The following is a 26765-nucleotide window of genomic DNA, read 5'->3' as shown; positions in this document are numbered from 1 at the left end:
AAGAGTGTGTATGGATAACTGAGCCACGAGTGAATGGATTTTATTCTGCATCTATCTGCTCAGAAACTTTCTTGAAGACTAGTATTCCTTAATGAAGGAAAGAGCTTCAATTGTTTTCAAGATATAAATATAGAAAGATTTTTTTCTCACATTTTCTAGAGATTTCCTAGAGGGATTTTTTGTTGTATCTGTACATTAGAAATTCGACACACTCACGTGCGGTCAACTTTGAAGTTCTATTTTTCTTCTCGGACACTCAATAATGAGAAATTTGGAACTGAGGAATTGAGATGTGAGCAGTAAATTTGAAAGTTAATCCTTAACTCTGTCTTCTTATTTCTTAAGATATGTCCTTTCCATGTATAAATGTAATTCTCAAGTACATCTATACAAAGTATACTTTGCTACCAAATGGAATTTTTTTTAACAAGAATCTACTGCCCATTGCTCTTACTATACATAAAGACATGAAGTCCTTAGAACTACCCTGTTCTGAAGATCTTATTCAGGCTTTAATCAAATTCAGCATGAATAGTGAGGCAGTAGTGTCAGTTAATTCATCATATTGAGAGGAAATCATACTTTGAAGCACAGAGTGGCAAAGACAGGGATGAACTTTTATAATAATTCTGCTTTTCTGATGTAACAGTGCTTAGTCTTGACAACAGAGTGCAACTGATTGTGAGCTTTAAATACTTAAATCCAAAGATGCTACACTCTGCTCTGTACTCCGTCCTGCAGTTCTGAGCCTCACATTTTACTACTTTCTAAATTCATTGGAATAGTTAGGGTCATCAAGGTAACAGATCACAAGGCAAGAAGTTAATATTTTCAGTATCGTTGTCCATTCGGTATTTACAAGACAGCTTCTGTGGATGAGACACCTCAGACAGCTCTGGGCAGTGAGAAGAAAGTTGTGGGGTAGCAGTAAGCACAAGCACACACACACACACTGGTAGCCACTCTCCACAGAGTAATCAGCAGCCTTTTTCCCTATGCAGAATGCTAATAGCATCATTTGTTTTCTGCTGAATATCTCAGGCAGAAGCTGCAGAAAATGGGGATTTGATGCTAGTACAAATGTCAAAGGAATCATATTATGATCTAAACCAGAGTTGTATTAGTTATCAGAAAAGCGAAAGTAGCTTCATAGGTCAAGGGGCAAAAAAATAGCCCTTAATTTGTACCCCATTCTGGTCATTAAGATTTCCGTCACATACACCAGTGACTAAAGCAGCAACTTGATTATCCCTGTTCTTGGTGACAACACTTCCAGCTGCTCTGAGTTTCCTTCCCTGCATACAAATTCACATATGCAAAATACTTAGTATTCCCAGAGGACAGTTTCAGGATTGCAAAAGATAAATGAACTATTGGGATCGTCTTTTGACTGGTATCACTCGAGTAGTGCTCCTTCTCTTTAGCTTGAGAGACTAAAGTACAAGCATTCAAGGATAATCACGCACATGTGTCAAGGGGTTTGTACAAGGAGGTTTTGTTCATTTTTGCTAGGGTGGGAACAAATTTGACTTGTTTACTGTTTGACTCCTATTGTTTCATCACCACTGGGATACGGAATGTTTGTAACATTTATGTTCTCCTTTGAGATCTGCAGCACTGGAGCTATCTAGAGTGGACAGGAATGGCAAATCAGGCGCATAGCTATAGTTCCAATGCTGTTTCCACTATAACTTTGGTACATTTCTGTTTGTTCTAGGCATATTTTAGGCAATCCAAGAACTTAGTTTGAAACCTTTGGTTTAGTACAATGAGACTTTTAAAGGGATCTTGGTTAATTCTAATGTGCATCCTCAACACTTCTAATTCTGAAAGAAAAGGCAACTTCCCAGTTCCAATATTTATACTATTGTAACTGCATTACAGCACAGAGGAAAGAATCATTTCCTTTATGATAAAAGTATCCTTTAAATTCCCCATTCCCCTCTTGTCAGGACATACCTGATGAGGAATATATTGTGGTTACTGTGTTCACATCAGCTTCCATTATGGATGCGCAACTGGATTCAGTCAAGGAGCCTTTGACAGTCACAGGAGCAATGCTGGGATGGCGTAAGGCAGCTTTCAGGGGAGCAATGTGGTTGTACTGAACAGAGGACAGGCAGCCAGTGAAACCATAGGCATTTGCCTTTGAGACTTCAGGGTCCAGTGACAAACTATCTGCAGGACAACAGAAAAACACTCTGGGAATTAACCTGTTTTACAAAGATGTTAAAAAAATTAATCTTTTTTTTCCTTATCCATCTCATCCACTTCTCATCCAGTCTCAACTGTTCAGGTTGTCCTTCAGCAGTTTACAAGTTCTCCCTGGCCTGATCCATGCAGTTCCCATCCCAAGTCCTTCCTCTAAAATGCTACTTACATTGCATATCTAGTTGGCTTGGACATAAAAAGCCTGCACTGTCCTTTTTTCCTTATCCCTTTTGTCTACTGTCTGGACAATATCTAACACATCACAGATGCTAACTATGGCAACAACAATAATAATAATAGACAGTAATGATTTCAGCACGAATATTGCAGGATCCTCAGGATGATGCTCTAACTTTTTTGCATCTGTTAACGACATCAGTTTCAGAGAAATGGAGCATATCTTCAAGGCATTCACTTCTTCCACCCTTTTAATGAAGGTGCCTGCTCTCTATTGTTTATTATACAATACTTCACGTGGCCTAATATTGAATGGCTTGCTGATATAGGCTTTCCCTGTTCTTCAAGAGTATATTTTTAAATTTGCTTTTCTGATGCACCTAATCATATTACTACATTTTAAAATAAGAGTTCCTAAGAATCCTCCTAAGCCAGGCTCTCACTCTGGTAGCCCTATTCCACTAATAAAATTAAAACTATACCTCTTTTTACCTAAATCAAAGCCAAACCAAATCTCTCCATGCTCTTTTCCAGCCTGAAGATGAGACAGCACTACTAATTTTTCTTTTTGTCTGTGTTCATTTAAATTTCACAAAGAGAAACACAATTCAAAGGTAAATGTTGTGGGTTTTTTTAGTTCCAAAAGTTCTAATATCAAAGATTGTTTTGGAAAGTCAGTGAAGGACAGTGAAGCCATCTTGTCTTTCCTCCAAGCACTCATTTATTTACTTTCTAGAAATTGAAATTCATAGTGCTCAGAGGTCTGTAACACAATGCACCTTATATCTAGGCCAATCAAACAAGAAAAAAAAAAAAACAACAAAACCAAACACACCAAACAAAAACCAAACAGAAATGCACACACACATAGTATCAAAACTTATTCAAAGTCTTAAAAATTCCCTGCCAATAAAAACAAAAACTTCTAGCATTGAATCTTTTGGAAACACTCCCACTGACACTGGAAAATAAGGATTGCCAGCTTTTCAAGTTTGTTTTCAAAGCCTGAAAGAACAAGATGGTAAACTTTAAAATAAGGTCCAATTTTTTCCACTACTGTTCAAATACAATGATTTTACAAGCTTTCAGCCAAAAGGATTTAGGAAAAAAGTAGATCTTCTCTTATAACTGACATTGCTACCTGAATAAAAGCATAATTCTTTTACATATAAGAAGATACAGACAAATCTCAAAACTAGCACAAAGCACACATTATTTTGATGCTCAAGATCCATGACTGTTACATCATACAGGCTGAGGGGATTAGCTGAGAATAATTTCTAGTTCTGTTTGAATGTCTTTATGGAAGTATAATGTGGAAGACTTTGGCTGCTTCTCAAAGCAAGGTATGGTGTGGGATTGCTTTCCAAGGGGTCTTACAGGAAAGATGCTCAGTTTACAGAACTGTCACGAGGACAGCCTCTGGGCTGTGAGTAACTGCAAAAAAGAGAGAAGGGAAGAGAAACAATGAAGCTTTGCCACCAGAAAAACTGTAGCCTTACATCTGCTCTTCTCAAAGTGTATAGGAAGTGGCTGCATTCAGGCTTTTAATGAAATTTTGGCAGGGATGTTATAAAACAAAGAACTGTTTCCAAGTTTCTGCAAGAAGGCTTATCTAAAAGACTGATTTACAGTATTTGCCATCTTTGTTGAATTTATAAACCCCTTTGTAAGCATTCCTACTCTCAGTCTTTCTTGTCTTCTTAGCTCTGACACAAAAGGTGGATTTGTTGGTATCTTTCAGACATCAGGCAATCTAAATTGCTCTGTTCTTCCTCAATGTGCAAAAGGTAAATCCTAAGGCATAATTAATTCCTTTTTCATGGTACAATAGTTTGAAAAGTTTAAGATGTAGTACTGTTGAAGGCTTTTTTAAAAAGCCAAATTAAGGGCTAATTTCAGGAGTCTTTTGTCAAAGTAAGCTTTGCATGAATGAGAACTAGGAGATTTTTTTTTTGTTGAAAGCCTTTGAAATTTGAGATAAAGAAATCAAAGAACAAACTAAAAACAACCACAGATTCCTCTAGCAAAAACGACACGTGCATAGAAACATTTTGCATTCTTATATGGCTTGATCTGCTTTCCTTTCAGAAGGGGAGGCTTTCACTGTTCTCAAAAAAAGACCTGCGCAGCTTGGATATGAACAAGTTATGCTACCCTCTGAATTCTTGAGCAGATGATGTAAAACTGTGATTATGACATGGTTACTCCTATGAAAGCCTTATTAAAGGCTACTCTGTCACTTGAAGTCTTTAAGTCATGATAAAATGTTTTTCCAAAAGTTATTTTCGCTACATGACATGGTGCTCAGTAAAAGAAACAACTTCATGAAGTTCCAAGGTTTGTGTTGAAGCAAGGTCATATAAAACATCAGTGGCCTCCTTCTGATCTGTGAATCTTTCCACGCATTTGACTGGCCTAAAAAATCATACTGAATTGCTGCTGATGGCTTGGTTTGATCTGATGTTTTAACACTGAGTTTCTGTTCTTGGTACTGGAGACCGAGTTACTTTTGATGATTTCTGTAGGGGGAGTGACAAGGCAATCTTTTAGAGCTTTTGAGTAATTTAACTGTTCACTCACCACAACTTAAGTTTACCCATATTTTAGGAAGTAATTTTTAATCTTTGCTGAATTATGTATGGGTTGGTCTGGCTTCTTGCTGGGTCCTCTAGCTGCTTCCTGGAAGCTGTCTGCAATATCACAGCTCAGCAACTTTTGTGTTGGTTTTGCTTCCCAGTTTTCCATGTATTTGCAGTCTAACATGTACTTCTATTTTTTAAACTTTATTGATTGTATCAACATATTATATCTGCTGATTGATTCCTATTCACCAAAACAGACATCCTGTTCTGTTGCTATTTCTTTGTGCACCTCTGCGACATAAAACACACTGTTTTTAAGATCTTAAATAAATAAAGCAATTTTAAGTTTTTATATATTAGTAATGGGGAATTAATTTTCACCGCAAAGAGAATTCTGCCAGAATTCTCTAGGGCCAAGTATTAAGCTTCTCAGCAATATGTCAGTGAATTGACATAGTAAATAATAACTAATATCACAGGTAAACTGGAATCAAAGAGAAAACAAAAGTGTTATTTTTGTGCAGAGGGAGTGGTTCAAACGGCTTTCTTTCTAAATATATCACTGTGGGAAACTGGACTATAAACATTATCTATTTTTTTTTTTTCTTTCTTTGTAAACATTAATCTGAGCCCAAGGTTTACTTGTGTGCTCCCTTACACCCAGGAAGGCCCATCATGGATTTCCTGAATGGAAATTTATTTTTAATGTCAGTGAAAGGAGACAGAGCCTTTTTTAAGTGTCTATGCCCTAACTAATTAATCTAAGTGAATTGCTCAGAGAAGCACAAAGGGTAATTTACTCTATATGCTGAAGCACTGCCTGTCCTTTTGAGTCTGAGAAAGAGAAAGATGATTTTTGTGGGAGTTCAAGTATATCCATCACCTCATTTTGCCAAGGTGCTGAACTGCACTGGCAAGATTATATCTTGGACTTTGTCAGTAGATTTGAGCCCATAACCTTGAAGTAAAAGATTCTTGTAGTCTCTATACTGTACCTGTCTCAGAAGAGTTAACTAGCAGGTACTATGTAGTTACCTCGAAAAATATGCTGCTATGTCCTTCAACAACCTCAGTAAGCATTGCTGATACTAGTCATTAATTTAGAAAAGGCAGAAAGCATGTCTTAAATTAGACTGGAACCCACAAAACGGCAACTTTGGAATAATCACATTTCCTGGTGTGAGCCTGCCACAATGGCAGTGGCGTGAGCAACATAGACATTTTTCCTGGTTAGAACCATTGAGCTCAACCCATTTGGCTCTTGCTTAAGAAAAGGTTAAGTCTAAATAGGATACAGGCTCCAGGCATTCAGTGCACCTCCAAGACACTTCTGAAAAAGCAAGGGACAGCAGGAGCAAGTAAAGGTGATTTTTCTCACAAGTTCTCCCAGGAATCAGCAGAATATGCCAGGTTTTGTTTGCTGGCAATTGAACATTTTGTGCCAAATGGAACATTTGAGAATTTTAGTTTCATTAGGCTTAGTAGAGAGAATTTCAGACATGTATTTAGTATGTTTTCTTAAAGACAATTTGTCATAGAAAAAGAAGCATTGCTTGGAGTTTCAAAGTGGTCTTTGTTACATGTTAGAGTTTTTGACATTTGAATCTAATCTGTCACAACACAGCCAGCCCTATGCGATTTTGCAGGAGTTTAAAATATAATCTGTAAAAAGAAGAAAATATGCAAGAAGGTGGAGAGATAATGTACAAAAGAATATATTCTTTTCTCAGGACCAGACAGCTAAAAGCAGCTCCAGTAGCAGGAATTCAGACTAAAATTTCTGGACAAAAGTAGATGACCCTGGACACTTATTTAGGCTGTATTATCATGAAGAAAATAGGGATTTAAGCATGGTGTCATGATCATATGGTAAATGATATTGCTGTGGAAAATATCTGAACAGATCTGATCTTCTTTTAATAGAGACACAATGGCATTATTGGCTTAGACCTTGGATTACCTGAAGTGCCTGGGATAGCCAAATTTTGCTTATTTTATCTGTTGCCTTCTTGATCTCAAATGACTCTCCTCTTTTATCCTGACATTTTGGTTTTCCTTTATGCTTTACTAGGTTATTAGGAGGGAAAACAATGACTTTTAAAGGCGTCCTATAATGCACCCAACATGTCTTTTTCTGTGCTATGATACTTTTAAGAAACAGATACTTAAGGCAAGAAGAGTCTGCAGTAAAGAAATGAGCTTTGCAGTGACCAGAAGAGCCCAGTCAATATCTCTTGCAACCATTCCTGTATTGTTTAAAATGCTAGAGCATGATATTCTGAGACTGTGACTTTAAATTTCTCAAGCAAATTATAATCTTGTGAATTTAAAAAAGGGAATGACTTTTCAAAAACAACAACAAAAATTATAAAAATAAACTTAAATCTTCTTCATAGAAACTCTGTCAAAGTAGATCCTTTTTTTAGGGAACCTTTTGTATCTCAGAATTAATGCAAATTTACCCCTTCTGATTTAATTATCTTGTTTTCATCTCCCCCAATAAAATATCCCTCTTGGATGATCTGTGATCTCTTCAGACTCCATTTTCTTCTTGTGAACTTTTAATAAGAAAAGCCATTGTAGAAATTATAAGAATTGCACTGCACCTACATAATGACTTCAACAAAATTGCTTTCCAGATAGACTTTCTTCTATGTACATTTTATATCAAAGCTGGTTGATTCAGCTGAAAGACTCCTACCACTCGAGTGTCTTTTAGCTCAGGCTTTTAGACATAAAGGATATCATGATCATGTGCTAGACTACACAGTTCTTTACATTGCCAGCATGGGAAGGTGGTCTAATTCATTGCATTAAAGACACAGGTAAATTAGGTCAACATTAAGAGGTGCTAAAGAAATCTTTGCAACCTCTTTCTTCAGAATACTCCTGAATCTCTTTCAATTCTACACTTTTACTCTGGTATCACTACACAGCTAGTATACTAAATTGCTCAGAAGCAAGCATGCAGACAATGAGATTTACTTCTTTACATCAGTGCTTATTTTTCCAGGGACTGTAGCAGTGAAAGGTTTAGGCACGTTGGAGCACAGTAAGAAGTTTCCAAAGATTCACTAAAGTCAACTCCAAAACAAATAAATGATATTTTCCATTGAGATAGCAGCTATTTCTAGACAAGACCTAAACGTATGCAAATATGTCTCTGAGATGAGAGAATTATAGAATAATTTAAGTTGAAAGTCACCTCTGAAGGTCATGCAGTTCAATCCCTTGTTCAAAGCAGAGCTGGCTTCACAGTTAGGTCAGATTGCCAGCATAGCTCATGTGGTTAAATACAGCAGCATGATCTCTGCAAGGAGTGCTTAAAGTAAGCGAACTGGGACTCTGGTTAAGATTTCACTGAAGCTTTACCATAAACTTGAGGCCTGAATCAAGTATGACCCACATGAGGCCTGAATCCAGTTCTCACTAAAGTCAATGAAACAACTCCCACTGATACTGGTGAGCTTTGGACAGATCCCTTTTTGTCTTCCTCCTGTATCTGTAAAGTAAAGATGACAACAAACTACAAGATAATAATATCTTTCTATTGCTGTTGGATACTGCAAGCATGAATTCAACAAATGTCTCTTGGCTACTTGAATGCTGCTTCTTTTTCCTCCCTTGTCTTCAAAGCCACACTTATATTTAGATTGATCCTTCTAAGGCAGCTATATGGCCCCATTACTGTGAATCTGAACAGCTCACAGCCTTTAATGCTTTTTTTCTCCTAGCACCCCTCTGATGTAGGGATGTTCTATCATCCATGCTTTACTGATAGAGAACAGAGATAGTAAAGCTCAGACTGGTTCCAGTGGGAATAAAATGCCTGCTTACCTTTATATGTGCACATAAATGGCTTGCCCAAGGTCATTTAAGCGGTCTGTGGCAGAGTGCCTGTCCCTATGTTTTGAATTCCAGGTGAGCCTCCTCTGACTTAAATGGAGTTGGGATTTTTTTTTTTTTTTTTTTATGGAATTCAGGGCTGAGTGTAGGGCAGCCATTGGAAAATATAGCAGATTTGAAAAGCAGAAAAAAAAAAATCAGAGTTTAAGTAGCTTTTAACTAAAGGACGTGTAATGGGGCGGGGAGAGGGTGGTGGTGGGGGAAACACTATTATTTAAAAAATAGTTATTGCATAAAAGTGCACTTTTCAAAAGTTCCAGCTGTGCTAAAATGGTTATCACAAGAAAATCCGCTGAGGAAGAGATTACAAGCTTTTATGATGTCCTGCTGGAAGCTCTCTTTGAGATTTCTCAGCCAGTGGAGAATGAATGGTGGAGCTGAGAAAGAAGGTGTTATACTCATCTGGTTTAGCAGCCAGGTTTGGGCTGTTAGACCTGGCAAATGATCAGTGATGTGATAGGAAAGAAGAGTGACACATTTTCAGAACAGTATAGCACAGATATGTAGGGCATGTAGAACAGAGGGGTGGGGGTTCTATTTCAGTGGAAAAGTTCTAGCTCATCTCTTGATAGAACAAGGCAAAACTCTTGTCTTTATAGCAGTAGGGATTTATTTATTGATTTAGTTATTTATTTATTTTCCCCAGCAGGGACAATGTACACAACCTCAGTAAGTTTGGAGTAAGTTGATACAAAATTGGGAAGAGCAGTTTATAGACCAGATGGTTGGGCCAACATTCAGAGGGACATTGACAAGCTGCAGAAATGGGAAAACAGGAACCTCATGAAGTACAAAGGAAATGCAAAGATCTGCACTTGGGTTATGAATAACCCCATCCAACAACACTGGTTGGGGCTGACAAAGGAAAGAGATGGGAGTGCTGGTGGACAACAAGCTAACCATGAGCCAGAAATGTGCCCTTGCAGCAAAGGCAGCCAACAACATCCTGGCATCCAGGGTTGCCTTGGGAAGAGAATCGCTGGATGACAGAAGAAGGTGACCCTTCCCACATACTCTCTGAGAATGTAACACTACGGGAATGCTGGATTGAGTTCTGGACTCTCCACCAGAAGAAAGACATGCACTTACTGGAATAAGTCTACTAAAGGGCTGCAAAGATGAGAAAGGGACTGGACCATCTTTCATATGAGAAGAGGCTTGATAGAGCTGGGAGTGTTCACCCTGGAGAGGAGAAGACAGGGGGATCTGTGATGATGTGAGAGCACAGGGAGACTACAGCTGTGGGGCAGAACCTGGAAAACGAAGTCCTGACTTGAAAGAAAAAATGTGCAGAAATTCCCTTAACATAGGAAGAAGAAATCAGAATTAGGATTAGGCTGGAATTAAAGTGACTTGCTGGGATGTATTGTGTGATTCCTGGTACAGCAGTAAGATCTCCCACCATCTAGAAGGACAAGTTTATGGCTTTAGTGTCATTACAGAGTATGAACCATTGCTATTAAATAATATCACTATTAATAAAACAAAATCCCAATAAACTCTGGGGCAAGAGGGAAATAACAGAAGGATATATCCATTAAAAGCTGCCTGGAGACAAGTCTGTGACATTGAGTGGAGTGGAATGCCAGACCTCTGAAGACACAGCTGGGCTATTTGGCTTCACAACAACCTTGTACTTGTGAAGTTAATCATATTTTTGTGACTAAACCTAGTTTCTCTCCATGATGCTGAGCCGCACGTTGTCAGCTTGCTGGCTATATGTTTGAAGGTCTTTGTGCTACGTTCCATCTTGCTGTTTAGAAAAGCCTTGGTTTATTGATTTCGTATCCATAGCTGAAGCTTTAGGTAGAGGTTAGGATGAACAATGTTCTTTTAGATTTTCAACACTATGACTGACTGTTGACGAAATTAGATTTTCAGTTTATCTCTGACTTGGGCTGGAAAGTGTCAGGTCTCCAAATCTGTCCACAGAGGCTTGGGAGATTGCTGTATTCTGAACAAATATTAAATAGAATTAAGAGGAAAATTAGTGCCTGCCCTTGATCTATTTAGTAAAACATGATGTAGAATGAACTAATGTTGTTATATACAATTATGTTGCACAAGTAAACACTAGAGCATATCTAGAGTTTCTGTCTAGCTACAGTGCCACAGACCTTGGGTGCTATTACTAGAACATACAAAACTCTAACAGTGAAACAGATGTCAGGCTTGATTTGGAACTCCAATTCTAACAAAGGACTAAAATGACTATAACCAAAGAAGCATTTAGAATCTTACTGGGAATGAATAAGACTCTTCTACAAAGTAATATTTGACAACAACATAGAGTTCTACTTTATGAATTTCAGGCAGAGTTTACCTCCTCTTGTAATGGCTTTGTAGTGTGGACAAGTAAAGACCAAGAAGGTCCACGCACAGCACATGCAGAATTGTGGCCTCAGTGCTATATGCAGTATAAATATTCCCTGCAGAATTCAAATGGAAAAGGGCTGGGAGAGGATGAAGACTCACATTGCTGTTCTTATTGTTAGGAAACAGAGGTGGCTTGAGAGGAGCAAGCTGTAGACAGTAAAATTATATCAGGCTAAGATGCCACCCTGTGCAGCCACGCAGGCAGCATGAATCACTTTACTGGAGGAAGCAATTGAAGAAGTTAATACTGCTATCAGGGCAAACAAGTAAAGCTTCCAGATTTTTGCATTGATTAGATATACAGATAGGAGTATATCTAATATACTTATATATATCTAGTATATAGCAATGTACAGGCCAAAAAAAAAAAAAAAAAAAAATCCCCAATCCTATTAAAACCCCAACACATAGGACAGGTTAACTCCAGCACTATAACAACTGATGATGGATCAGGAATATTTTTAGTAGAACCTACCTGTGACCTTGCCCAAGCTGAGTGATTTGATGGCCTTAAAATCAGTCTCAGAAAAGTTATGTTTGAGTTTGAGAACTTGATCAACCTGGAAGAGGTCAATAAAATTAGTTCATTACAACAGCATGCAGACACTCCTAGATCTCTCTGTACTGCAAATTTCTGGGAATGCTCTCAGCTGCAAATCAGTTAATTCTGCCCCCAAGTGTGATTCAGTTGCTAAAGACAGCAGAGCGAATGTGCTTTGATTTTAGCATGAGAAGCTGAAAGGTACACCAGAATAGTCATATAAAGGGCTTTGAAGAAACTTCCCCTGCGGAAAAGCTTAAAATGTTTGACACTGAAATCCCCCTACTTCCCGAAATTCATGTGTGCTCACTTCAGAATACACTCAAAGGAGGTCTCTCTAGAAATGTATTGTCAAGAATTAGTTCAGCACAGAAGAAAACCACAGCGCAGCAGACAATAGAAGTCTGGTACTTGAAGAAAACCCTGGCTTTTAGCATAAGCCTCCTTCCTAGACAATCAGCCCTATCTACCTTAGTTGCATACCGACTGTGTTATCATTTTACCACCAGACATGGAAATGGCAAAGAAAAACTGTGGTGCTCCTTGTGTTTCTGTCTCCTCATTCTATTCCTTAACACAAAGATTCTCTTCAGACTATGTCACCCTTTCCTTTTCAATGACTCCCATCCAGATCTAGCCAATTTGTTTTCTGATGTGAACTGTTATATTTAGCCTCAAAAGGAAAGCAGAAGGAGAAGTAAGATGGTCCTCCTCTTCCTGCCTTGGATAAACAGGCTATGCAGGGAAACAAGGCAGAGGGAGGGTTCTTGTCTCTCATGAGGTTATCACAATCTGCATGGCTTGCTGCTAGCAGAAATACAGGGCATCATCATGGTGGCTGCACCCTGCATTCCTTCAGCTTTTTCTTTTCTGTGGCAGGATAAGGCAGCTGGGGTCATGCTCTCCCTTGGGTAGATGCCCTAAATTAAATTACATTCTGAGGTGCTCATTCCTCAGCTGTTTTTCTCCCTGTGGCATCTTTTTAATGATCCATACTGTGTGCTTCCTCTGGAACTACAGGTCACACAGACACTCCTAAGCCCCAGAACCACTCCAATGGTACAGATTAACTTCTGTCCAAAGATGTTTCCTAATTCACAGACTGTCAGAGACAAGGGAAGGATCAGTCAAAAGAAAACATCATGGTTAGACAGTCTTTGAAACAAGGTCTGGATGGAGCTTCAGTCTAACCTACATGGCTGTTCTGCTGCTAGGCCAGCTTTGGTTGCACCAGGTCAATGTGAAACCTTTGTCTCCTGCTGGTGATCAGGCATTGAAATCAACAGGTCTGAGCCATGGATACCTGAATGATGAGCTCTCTGCCTTCTCTATTAATCTTCACGTGGTGAAGCTCTCGGTTGGCAAAATTTCCAGAGTCAATGGTGAAAATGAGAAGCCCATCCTTACTCAGCTTGTATCGGACCTGTAAACTTCCTTAAAAAAAGAGCAAAATTCTATGCATAAAACCTGTGTCAGTAATGAGATACTGTTCAGTACCTTTACACAACATATAACTCATTTTCTTTTTATTGCAGTGGAGTAACAAGGTTAAAAAGTCAAGAAAGCAGTTGAAGAGAAATGAAAGAGTTCAAACTGTAAATAAAAGTGTGAAAAAAAAAAATGCACTGTAAGAGTTTTCCTTCCTAGCAGCTAACAAACTCTGCTATGGCAAAATATAACTTAATTGAGTAACTAAGTATATAAAAGGAGAGTGTATCTGTGCAGGTCCGACATTTAGCACTGCCACAAAAGCTGATCTACATTAGTCTGCTAAGGATTACTTCCACCAGAGGGCATGCAGGTCTTGCACTGTTCTATTAGACTGATACTAGTGGATTTTGCTATTCCTTTTCATCAAGATGTAACAGACAATAAAGAAGACAATGACAACTGTGAGAATTGTAACTTAATTTCAAACATTTAAAGGCTCAGACTCATAATTCATATGCAATACAAGAAAAGATATATTGTAAATGATTATACAGAGAAAAATATTTTTACTTCGGTATGCTAACATATTTGAAGAAATAAGTATAATTCACATAAAATTGGATGCCAAACGTACCTTTTTGTCTTTGTATATAAAAAAGGTATTGTTACTTCTGATAAATAACAGTACCATAACAGATCAAAATGTACAAGAAAACAAGGAACCTGATATCAATTTTAAACCTCCTATGAATGACTACAGGAAAAAAAAAAATAAAGATATATATACACACAAGTATATATATAATTTAAAATGAAAATAATTTATTCTGATAAAATCCCTTTAATTTTACTTTTCTGGGAATTAAGTAGCAAGGAGAAAAGATTCTCAGAACTTACAGAGCTCTTTTTATACATCAGCAAACAAAATACATGGAACATGTGGTACCATGGGGTTAAAAGGTTTTCTGGGGTTATTTTGGAACTGTGTCCAAGGAGGAAACGAATGCTGATAGCACCACAACCCTAAGGAAAGTATATTTCATTTATTCCCTGTTTGCCTTCACTACATAGTGTGGACTTACCTGCTCCCTTCAGCCTTCAAGTCTTCCCTCAGTAAGGTCAGCTCTGTTGTTCTACGAGCTACTGTAAAACCACTTTGTAAAAAAGCTTAAAACAATGTAAGAATTTCCTGCAGAGGGGGAATTTTGGCACCTCTGCACACCTCACAGTAAAGTTGGTAGTCCTTCCAGACTGGACTCAGAGCCCAGTTAAGATCATCCCTCCTCCTTTTCCCCGACCAAGATGTTTGGCTGCTCACACTCCTAAGATCTGCACTTGTAACATTCAGTATACCCCAGATGAACAATGCTGCTCTCTGAGCTGTGGAGGGTAGAAACAATGTTTCCCAAAATTAAAGGGAAAATGAGTCAGGTGAAGTCTTTTTAGGTGATTGAGAGGGCTGATGGAGCAGGTGAGCTTTTCAAGTGAAAGAAAAAAAAAGGCAAGCATTTACTTTCTCACACACAGTCATGGATGTCAGAGAGGAATGTGTGAAGAGCTCAAGGTCAGTAACAACTGCTAAATTATTCACTGTGATATTACAGGTCCTGATTCAGTTGCCCTGAATCATGCTGCAAAACTCCCATCCCCTCATTGCATAACCAGGACAAGGAGCTAGTATCTGTCACCATTAATGCCACACTGAGAGGTCCAAACTTAATGCCATTTTCTGGTACTGAATGAAAGATGCATCAACAAGGAATAACAGTGTAAACCCTCTACAATCACTTTAGTCCAGAAAGACACAAGAAAAGAGGCCCAAGTGCAAGGAATTTAAGGGACCTTCTTCAGACTTGCTCATTAATTCAGTGGGAGAGTTGATAAAAAAATAGAAAGGTTACCTGACCCTGCACACAACAGCTGAGATTACCACACAGAATAAGCTGAAACCAAGCTGTGATAATTTAACAGGTTGGTTCAAACTAAAAATCATGTCCCAACAGAAATACTTAGGCTGCCTCTTACCCCAAGTCTTTGAAAAAGGCATAAAATGTGAGAAAAAGGAATAGGACCTAGATTTGGTCTGTGACCTTATGCTGGTTGCTTAGTTTGTAAATATGAGAAAACATCTCTGCTCTTTTTGAGTGCTAAGAACACATCAATATATAAAATATAAACAGTGCTACTGTATCTAAAAGGTCAACAAAGAGAGCTAGCAGACATGCAGTTTTTCTAAGTTCTCAGCTGCTGCCAACAGGGGTTTCCACATTGACTTCATCAGAGAAGCACTGATTTTAAACCAGAAACTGTCTGTTCCATTTGTTGGGAGATATGGAGGAGGTTCTTGATATCCATTAAGAACAAATCTTACTTTCTATAGTGGAACAATTTTACCTTAAATCATTTAAAGAGATCAGTGAAAAGCATCTTCTTTTATCAAATTGCTTTGTATTCCAATGACAACTCTTTTTTGATGACTGCTCTTCAAAACCATTGAATTCAAGCTGGCAATTTCACTGGGGTCAAATTTTCATTAATATAAACCATGGACATGGACTCATGTCTCCAGAGGTTGTTTTGAAATTCACAGCAGTTTAGGATTATAAGACTGAGAGCTGATTTTGACTTGCATTCAGTACCAAAACGTGTTCTGTTTTCAGAGTACAGAATAATTTGTCTGGCAGATTACATTGCCATTTTGCTACTTGACAGACAAAATAAATGGATTATTAATTAGAATTGTTATTAAGAGGGTTTTTTTTCCCTCTGATTTTTTGATTATCTGGTCCACTGACTTTCACCACTACCTCGGGCCGGTATCACTATCTGCAAATAAAAATCTGTGCATAAACCATCTCTATTCTCCTTATTCTCTATTCTCTTTCTGTTTTGCATCATTTTTACCTCACACTAGGGATTCGCACTAATCATGAGTAGTGTAATTTCTGCCAGGCTTGTTGCAGTTATGCCTGTCATCCTCTTTTCAGCTCCCTGGGTCTGAGCGTGCACACCTGGAGTGCCACAACGCCCAAGCAACGCACTGCCTGTTGTGTTTTCTTCCTTCTCTAATGTATGTGGAATTGCTGGAGGCAATTTCTATTATGTCCATGAAAGAGGAAGGGAAGGAAAGAGAGAAGTATCATGTTTTTTGCCTTGGGCTAGAAAATTTTACTGGGTGTATTACCCCGGTGGTTTTAGGTAAGAGTAGATTTCCGCTTAACTATTATAGCCATCCCTTTTAGCTTCAAATTCTGCAGACTGCAGATCAGCATGGAGATGTGCTGTTCTAGCTACAGAACAGCCCAAAAGCCTAGCAGGCACACTTTAGCCACAGCGTTACAGAGCACAGTGTGATCTCCCTTCGTCACTTCTGGAGGAAATGAGTCCACACGGCCTCACATGCTACTGGGATGAGACCGCTGCTGGTATCCAAGCTGGCTTGCTACACATCACTGTGCTCTTCAGTCTGTAATCTGCAATAGTATAATCCATGACTGTAAAGCTGAATGACATCTCTGCTGATACAAAACAGCTATAGACCCGTTTTAACAGTGTTCCTGGGAATCTCGTGGTGCAGAGGAGAGTTCTGGGAAATAGAGAGCAAAGGGCAATACTTATGCCATTCCATGCTGGTGACTAGGCTGGGGATAACTTTTCTGAAACAAAACACTCCCAAGACACTCTTCCAGTGGTGATGGAGAACACGGTTAGTACTTGCTGGCAGTACACTAGTGATGAGCGTAACCAACCCCCAGGCAGCGACAGGAATAACATGATGCCTTTAAACTACTTTTATCTTTTTGCTGAGGGCAAGAAAGATGTAATAGCAGCTCTTACATCTAGTGGTAGTAAGGACATTAAACTGGTTAGAGATTTCAAATTGTTCAGCCTGAAGAAGAAAAAAATAGTCCCAGACAGCAGAGTGTGAAGAAGTACCTTGATCACAATGTTATACATTCTATGTTACATATTCTAATTCTTTTCTGATTGAATATGTCAACAACAGAGTTGTCTTTCTTGTGCCTGTGTCTACAGCAGTGCCTGAGTGGAATGTCAGAAACATCTGGTGGCTTTGTGGCCTATGCTCACTAACTTTACATTAATTCTGGGAGGCCAAAGCTTGTATTGAAAATCAGATGGCAAATTTTAAATCATCAGCTGGAAAAGGGAGCACAGGAGAATGTTGCAGAGAGTGTTCTAGCTCAGTGAAAAGACCTCCTGGCTTGAAAGATCTCACCCTATGCTAGATATTTGGCAAAAAGGTTAAAGCAGTTCTGTAGAAAATAAACCAAAAAAAATGGATACCAGGAATCTGCTCTACAGATCCATCATTCATACCCAAGTTTCTTGTTATACGTCACCAGCACCACAGGTCTTGTGTCACTTAGTCTTGAAGAACAAAACAGCAATGAAGGGGATGAGATGCCCTGGGAGAATGAAACTTCTCTGCAGGACCTTCATTTACAGAAACTGGTTTTAAATGAGCCCAGATTGGACCCAACATCTCCACCAACTTCAATAGCACTTTTTAATGATTTAAACTGGCTGAAGCACCTGGCAGGACATCTTGCACTGTTTAGAGAAGCTGAGGTTAGTTCAAGGAGCACATGTAGATAGCACACGTAAAACGTACAACTTTATCATCATCACATAACTTCATGAAAAATTATTTAAATCAGGGAAGCTAACAACTGTGATTTGGGAATAATGTGTACGTATAAAATAATGGAGCACTGCATTAAAGAAGAGGGCTGTGGAAAACCCCTGCATGTCCTGTTTTCTCAATCAGCCAGAAACAAAGGAGTTTAGGACCAACAGAACCTCTTACCCCTGTCTCTAACCAGCAATCACCCTCATCAGACTGTAAGATACTAACTACACCACTGCATCCACCCTCAGCACTCACCTGAGCTATAGCTAAAAAAGAAAATAATTGAAGAAGGCATCAACTAAACAAAGGGTGGAATATGTTAGTGAGGCTATTGATGTTGCTATTATGAAAAAAAAAAAAATAAAAAAGGAGAACAGATTAATGTATTTATCCCAGAAAACGATTTACAGCTTGTAAGGTGGAAAGGTTTGTTCATTCCTGATGACAGAAGAGCATGTGAAAGTTTTCAGTTGTCTCTATGACAAAATCTCTCCCCAGCAACTTGCACAGCTTCAGAATGACAGCGTCCCTCCTCACAGCCTAGATAGTTTAAAATGAACCACTGTTTTTTTGCAGTTAAGAGCAGCTGGCTAAGAAACCTGTTCCTTAATTAGCAGCTTCTCCGCAGGGTTATTTACTCAGTAAATTTACTATTCAGTGGAAGTGCCACTGGTGATTCAAGAGAGCAGGGCCTGTCTCTTCAGCATCCAGTGGTGTTTAACTAAGAAAGTACTTGCACATTTTTGGGAGGTGACTATTGCTATTTGTTTTGTATGGAGAAAACAGCAAGGTGAAAATGCTGAACATGTTTGCTGATGATTACCCAGCTACTGCATTGGCTTAGATAACACTGTTACATAGGGTTTAAAAAAAAAAGAATCCACCTCCCACTATTTTTGCAATCTCTTATGGTAGTGGAAAAAAATAAGTTCTTATTTGCATGCCTCCCACTCAATGCTTGAGACATTCACGATTTAAGGATCATACTGAGGCCATCCTATATTAGAAAAAATAAATCACATTGCATTTTTTCAACTTAGAAAGAAAACACACATCCACAAACCACTAAAGGAACCTATCTGGAAGCCCACTACCTCAGCTAAATTTGAAATCCTGCTAAGGCAGCTGAAGCCAGATGGAGAATGTCACTTAAACATCAACAAATGTAGCTACTTCCCTTATATGACTGACAAATGTGTTTAACCTTCATAAATATCTCATTCCCACCAGCCACCAGTTGGCTTAACAAAGGCTGACCAGTAATTAAAAAGGAACTGGCAGATGCTTCTTGCTCCAAAGCTAGAAAATGTTGCAAGTCTAAAAGATGACCCAGAGGACCACAGTCAAACAGCTCATTATGCACATTCTGAGTGGCTTAAATACAGAGCTTATTCCCGTGGTTTTAAAGGGGACACTCATCTAAACAAAGCAGTCTATGTCCATGCTGATGTGGATGGACCCAAGGTGGGAACAACGCTAACCCATAGATATGGGTTAATACTAACCACTGTCTCTCCAGTTCAGATCAAGCATGCACAGTGGTGCATTTGTGTACCCTGGAGGTGATAGATCACTGCTACAATTTGGGATCTACCAGTTTAATGACTACTGAGAAATCATCCTCCTTCTTTGGGTTACAGTTTATCTGTTAGTGAAATAGGTGAATGTTAACATCATTTGGAAAATGACACGAAACCTCCAGGTGAGCAGCAACTGAAAAACGTACCATCATTACCATTATCTCCCCACTGCTAAATTCCTCTTTTTGGTGAAGGAACTCGTTGCTCTTTGTTTTACAAAGTGATGCTAAAAAATTATCGTTTTTCCCTGAAGGTAACTGAATGTAAAAATGAAGGAAAGAGCTGAGGGCACCAGATGCAATTAAATCTCCTTGAAATTACCTGTTTTCTGATGGTGAGGTTTATTCTGGTAAATTTTAACATACACCATTTCTATACATTCTTTGAAATTTTAAAAGTCGCTTCAAGAGGTTTCATTAACAAACTCTTCATTAACAAATCATAATATTACTGGACCTGATGCACAGATGTCTGCTGTCTTTAAAAGCACACTGGATGCCATTAGTCTTCTCATGGTCAGACACTCTGTACGCCCTATGGTTTACTCACTTTTGTACCTAGAAGAATGTTGCTAGACTTTCATCTCACACTGTACTTTTAATTTAGGACTACGTTAGCAACCAGGCTGGCAGGAAAAGCTTTTATTCTTTACCCAGTTAATTAAATAAAAAATATCATCTTATGAATTTTATTCCAAAAGTTCAACCTAGTTTTGCAAATTATGTATCATCACTAACTCTGTGCAAACAACTCTTACGCAAAAAAAAGCTGAGATCTTCTGTAGTGGTACCCTGAGGACTTCATACCAATTGACCCTCACTGAGATCCTGGGTCATAGTATCCGTTCTTTTCCTAGTATCTTTCACCAATTCCTGTTTCAGTTTTGTCAGTACAGGTACTTATTCAAGCAAGGACTTGGTTCACACTGACCTAACAAATAACCGTAATATTCAGCAATGAGAACATGGGAAAAGTTGATCTGAACATAAAAAAAGAAACAATCAACTTGATCATTACATGATGTCTGTGGAGCAGGAGAGCAAGCAATAATCTTTTAAATAATAGTAAAGAAAAATAATCATATGTCTCTCTTCCCAAACCTCCTTTTCACTCAACTCATAATAAAACCAGCACAGAACTTTGTGGATTAATGGCTTTCTGAGGTTAATGATCCTTGCTTGTATCTATAGATACTGCCTGTCTGATCATGAATCTCTGGGAAATGTTCTGCACCTCCGACTAGTCAGTCCACCCGAGCACTGCCTATTTCATAGGTTATGCTACCCTCTGTGACTGGAGGAGTTGGATCCTTCAGTCAGTGACCTTCTCCTGATTATAGCAAACCTTCAAGGGAAATATTTGAGTTTCATAACAAGCCACAACCATTGGCATACAATGAACTGACTTTTGTTAAGACATCTAAAGGAGAAAATTAGAGGAAGGATGAACTATTTACTTAGTAACAATCCTACTACAAGAACCATATAATGGTAGCATTGTGATGACTTGTGGTGACTTTTCTGTAGCAAAATTCATGCTTATACACAAATACTTTCACTACTTCACCTTCAAATGCATACTTCTACAATCTTTCACAGAATAATAAGAATGGTTGAGGTTGGAAGGGACCTCTAGAGGTCATATTGTCTAACGCCTGCCACCCCTCCCCCAGGCAAGGACACTTAGAGCTGGTTGCCCAGGCCCATGTCCAGATGGCTTTTGAATATTTCTGAGGACTGAGACTCAATAATTCTCTAGGCAAGATGTATCAGTGCTTAGTCACTATCACAGTAAAAATTTCTGGATGCTCAGATGAAACTTCTTGTGTTTCAGTTTGTGCTAATTACCTCTTGAGTGGCCTTGCAATGACATCTGCTAGCTCACCTAGCACTCGTGGGTACATCCTAGCAGGGCCCATGGGTTTATTTATGCTCTGTTTGCTTAAGCATTCACTGATCTGATCCTCTTCCACCAAGCATACATCTTCCGTGCTCCAGACTTTTCTCCTAGTCTCAACCTGGGATTTCTGAAGGCCAGTCTTGCTTGGAAAGACTAATGAATAAACATCCAAGTTCACCAGGCAAGAAGGATGAAGTCACCTTTTCATTATCCAGCCGGCATAACTGATATGTTATGGGAAAAAAATTAACATGTTAATATGTATACTAAAAGCAAGACAGAGAAGGTTTGGTTTGCCCCAGGCTGGCTTTTCCAAGTATTATTATCTCTGGCTCTGTATTGTGTGGAAACAGCTACAGTGCTCCAAGGCAGCACTCGAGCCAGTGATTCTGCTGGACTCACAGCTCTCCCTACACAGCTCTTTACGTCCACTACACAGATAATTCACAAGTTAAGAATAACTGAAAAATAACTGCTATTGTCCCTCATTTCAGAACTATTCATACATGTTTCTAAAGCATCCATTTAAATACAGGAGCTTGCCACCCTTTGTCATTCCTCCCCACTCCTTTCAGGACAGCTCCACAGAAATCGAACATTAAAAAAAAAAAAAAAAAAAAAAAAGACTTTTCAAATGCAAAATGTGAGCTAGAAACTTAAGACTTCTAGGAGATAAACATTCCCTTCAAGCAAATGGGAATGTGTTTTCTTCCTAGCTGATTATCTGCAGCCAGTGGTCTGGGGTTTTATGCCAGATAGTAGTAAGTTCAAAGTCAGTCTGAATATATGCAGAGCACAGATCAATTATTAACTGCATGCTCAGCTTTTCCTGCTCAAAGTAATCCAATTACAGTTCCCTTGGTTTTCCCCTGTGGGTCTCCAGAACATCTCTTGACCCCTCAGTATGGCAAAATGATCTTCATGAGTACAAACATGTCCATGAATTCACAGCTAATGAGAGAGATCTTTCAGTTCTCTCCTCTTGGAAAGCAGATAAAGAAAGCTGCCAGAGTTCTTGGCTGAATATTGTGGCTGATTCTCCTTTCATTAGTTTTGCACACTTAGAGATTTAGAGTGGCATATGCTAAAAGAAATGACAAAAAAAAAAAAAAAAAGGGTGTGGCAACAAGTCCACCTCTTCCCTCAAAGGCTTTTTAGCACTGGATTTGAACTGAAATTTTTTACCAACATTCCTGTTTTCTGTGAGGCATGCTTACATCAGCGACTCATCCAAGGGACCATTTCTAACCACAGGAGTGTCTCTGTTTATGTGGAGAAACTGATGGGGAGATCTCCTGCCACCCAGCCATTTCTACTCATGGTGCCACAGCCAGCCTCCCATTCACAGGCAACTGGGAAAAATTTATTTTACCTTCACTATGCCTGATCAAACTCTTACTGGTCCCTTACTCAGTAAATAACATGAGATTTCAGGGATACCTAAATTGGCTTGAAATTATAATTAAAAGACACATAGTCCTATCTGATATATGAAATAATTTAATGGCTGTGAACCAGAGGGCTAGACTGGGAACAATTCTCAGTCACTCAAAGTCATGTGAAAACTAGTCTCCTTAAAAAAGCTGTCTCCCACACTTCCCAGCATGACACACTTTCCTGCTCCTGATCTGTTAAAAATAACTATACCCGAACCTTTGCACCATTTTCTGTAATATAAACTGTGGAGGTTGTTCATGGGCAGTGAAATCTGTAAGCCAGAACTTGTTCTCAAAAGATTAGACAATTACACTAACAATAGCATAGCCTAGAGGGTCTTTTTGCAGCATTTTCTTATATCCTGGGGTACTCACACCCCAAAACTAAAACCCTCAAACTGGTAAAGCAAAAGAAGCAGCAAATTCATCCCCAAAACCCACCCCACTGTTTCAGTAAGTCCTATTTCCCCTAATTATTTTTACTTTGCCCCATTGAACTTCAGAGCACACGGCATGAACAGAATCAAAAGATTCTTTGTCTCAAAGACTGAACTAGATTTTTTCCCTTTCTTTATCACTGAATGACAAAAGCTTTAGTTTTGCCTGAGAAAAGTTGTTGGAGATGCAGTTTAACAGAATTGAAAGCAAAAACAATAAGGAGAATTTACATGCCTTCAACAGAAAGCCTTCTTCTGACTTAGAGATAGGAGATTACAGTAGTTTTCTAGTTTATTAAAAAGAAAAAAAAAATAATTTGCTTCTTTTTTGCAAATTGTTAATTCATCTCACATCTATTACAGGTTTTGGTTTCTTTTCCCATTTACTTCAAATATCAGCTGATTTCAAGGCCTTATGTGACAGGGCAGTGAAGTTGATCTAGGTCCTGCTACTGTACTCTGAATACCAGAAACCTAGCAGAACAACTCAAGCTGTTTTCATTTGTACTTCTGTTTGTAATTGTGCCTTTGTCCTTGTCTTTAATCTCTCCTATGCAATTTCAGAGTCTTGCTTTCCAAAAGAAATTGAGAACAGAGTTCACTTTGATGGCAATAAGTACTTCATAGAAACCAAGATTGTTTAGTTTCTTATGAGCTCAGATAATAAACACAGATAAATTTTCAATCACTCTAGGATAGTTTGAGATTCTATCTCTTTTCTTTGATGCTGGCTATCTGCTATTTTTCTAGATTAGGAATCATATTATTTCCATGGAGAAAACTAACAAAACTGAGAATCAAAGACTTGGGAAAGCACTTTCTAGACAATATACTTCAGCATATTCGTATCACATTTGACTACTTGCAGAGGGAAGGAAAAACAGAGAAAGAAAAAGCACTAACAGTTTAACATCTTTATTCCACATCAATTATTCTCTTTAGGGATCAAGGCAAACATAATAATACTGCAAGTTAATAAACATAATAAAGTACTGGTAACTTGGTGAAATCATGTAAATGCAAAAATGTACAGCAAAAATTTGGCCTGGGAAAGAAAAAAGATTTTTTTCTTGGCAGTAGTTTCTCATGATGCGAATAACTTCTGTGAACTGACATGTCTCTAATTACAGATGTTTACCCATTTTCTGTAGCTTTGTAGTGGGCACTATAATTTGAAATCGCTACAACACTGGTATTAAAAATGCACTGCCAATTGTTACAGTACCGCTAATATCTGATGTGGGATCAATGGAAATGTGTGAGCTCTACATACATACCCATCTATATACACACACATATCTATCTATATACAAGTATACTTACCCTTATATACACAATACGTACACATTTGTATATATGTGTAATTTAAAAATCCGTGGTTAGAATATATAAGACTGGGGAGGAGAGGGCAATGCTGTTACTGCATACAATTTTCAAAGGCACATGTGTGATTTAGAAGCATAAAGATTAAAGAATCTTAAGCTATCTTTAAAAACATCAACATTTGAAAACTTACCCATAAGCTGCCAGTTGATTAGAGGTAAGAACAACCTTGTGATATAGGTAAGTTCTTTGGGTGGAAACGGTTTCTAGAAATATTAGCTGCTAGGCACTAGAAACCATCTCCTTTTATAGAAGGAGGTCATTGGTATAAATCTAGAACTGTAGCTTCTACATTGATACATGGTAGCACCCAACATCTGTCATAACTTTACCTTCTTCATGAAGCACCTGCTCTCTAAGGCTCCAAGCACTAGAAGGGCTTTCTGTGTGGGCAGAATTGATCTGGGTGAGTAAAGCCATGAGTGGCCATGGGGAGACTTTATTTCCTTTCCCAGACCTGACACTAGCCTTTTGGGTAACTCTAAATGAGTCATTTCACTTCCACAATTCTAGCGTCTCAATCAATATGTACTGTATCTTCTGATGATATGACCTTCTTCATAGACAGAGAATGCAAAGTGTGTTGGGGTTAAATGTGATTATTAATTTTACTGAAGCAAATTGATTTTATAGGAAATATTTCACAGCTGACTGGATTAGATCATAGCTGTCTATACAAATTCACTTCTATATAAGCCCCTTTTAATATAGTCTGACTATGAATAAACCTTGCAGACACTTTCACTTCTTTTATGATAAATATATAATGGGGGAGGTCTGAATTCACAGAAACATTCTTCTCATTGTCAGTTATTATTAACTAATAATTTACCTAGTTATTTTGTAAATAATAGAAAAGAGGAAGAACAGGATACGTGAATAGGAGCTTTAAAAATACTCACAGAAGATGATGTGTTGAAGTTGTTGTGGTTTGAGGCTTGGAATGGGGGTGTGACCTTCCAGCACCTGGGAGGACCCCGGGTGGGGGTGAACCATTGTATTCCCTCCCCTTCCCACACACACTCTGATAAGAGGCAGGAAGCAGGTGCTAACTCCACTCCTGCCCTATGGCTCCTAGGTCGAGGTGTGCTTCGCTCCGTGGGACCTTGGAACTATTTCTGAGGGTTTTGTATATTTTGTTTATTTTTGTATTTCCCCTAATCTTTGAATATATTTTTTCTTACCTCCCTTTTTCATCTTCTGTTCCTCGTTAAACAATATACTTCATTTTTTTTTTTCATTTAACTCCCAATCGTTTTTTTTTTTTCAAAGTGTCTCTCTCTCTCTGGGGGTGGGGGGGAGGCGAGTACATAGTTCTGTTCCGTGTGGGTTCTGCCCCGAACCCCTTTTTACACAGAACCTGAACAGAGGTATACACGGACTGTTCCAATATTATTTTCTTAACAAGTGGAAAGGGTCTTGGGATTATGGCAAAGAATATTACTGAACACTTCTTAAGTGAGAATGCCTATTCTTATTTCACCTGGAGCCTAACCTTTACTTAACCCGTCATTTACCAGGCAGGTAAATGGTTAAGCCCTACTATACACTGATACTCAGCAATACTCCTTGAAATAGAGCCAATAAGAGAGAAGGAATCATGCTTGCATATTAATGCTACAAAGTACATTGTTATTCAGAGTCCAGTAACATTATGGCAAGCATAAACTTCTTGGATAAAGAAAGAACAATATGTCTGAACATTATTTTCATTGCAATCATTTAAATTTCAACAAGATTAAGAAATAAGAGGATATGAGATTTTAAAAATTATTACATTTGGGACACAAAAGGCAGCAAATACGCATGACTGAAATGACTGTCCTCAGAGAACAACACAGAAACATACCCTGAGTAACCCTGAAAGAGACTTTAAGGGGTTAATCAAGATCAGCTAGGTATCTTAATAATTCTTTATATATAATGCTACATTTTATAGTCCAAAGTTTTGGAGCCAAACATCTCAACAACCCTATCAACTACTGTTATCTTCATTTTACAAGTGAGTAAATAAGGTAGAGGTCTGAGAAAAGCACCATTGTTTAAATTGCCTGAGTATGCTGAGAGCTGCTCCACCTAATTTGCAGAAGTACTGATAGTCTATCTGCATCTGAACCAAAGTGGAGATTGCAGATGGTGCAGCTGCCAAAAT

At 38.4% G+C, this 26765-nt stretch overlaps 1 protein-coding gene across 1 annotated transcript in view; it reads right to left on the bottom strand.

The window, feature by feature from the left end:
* Positions 1-26765, bottom strand: part of LOC103782538 (contactin-associated protein-like 5) — a 160282-nt gene that overhangs the window by 3658 nt on the left and 129859 nt on the right. Inside the window, exons 17-19 of the mRNA XM_008950307.1 lie at positions 13100-13230; positions 11731-11815; positions 1960-2178 (exon numbers count right to left, since the gene is read on the bottom strand). Coding sequence (XP_008948555.1) covers positions 1960-2178; positions 11731-11815; positions 13100-13230 — 435 coding nt within the window. The remainder of the gene's footprint in view (positions 1-1959; positions 2179-11730; positions 11816-13099; positions 13231-26765) is intronic.

This window comes from Merops nubicus, unplaced genomic scaffold (assembly GCF_000691845.1).
Source record: "Merops nubicus isolate BGI_N331 unplaced genomic scaffold, ASM69184v1 scaffold9512, whole genome shotgun sequence".
NCBI classification, from domain to species: Eukaryota; Metazoa; Chordata; class Aves; order Coraciiformes; family Meropidae; genus Merops; species Merops nubicus.
This window is presented reverse-complemented; position numbering and strand designations above follow the sequence as displayed.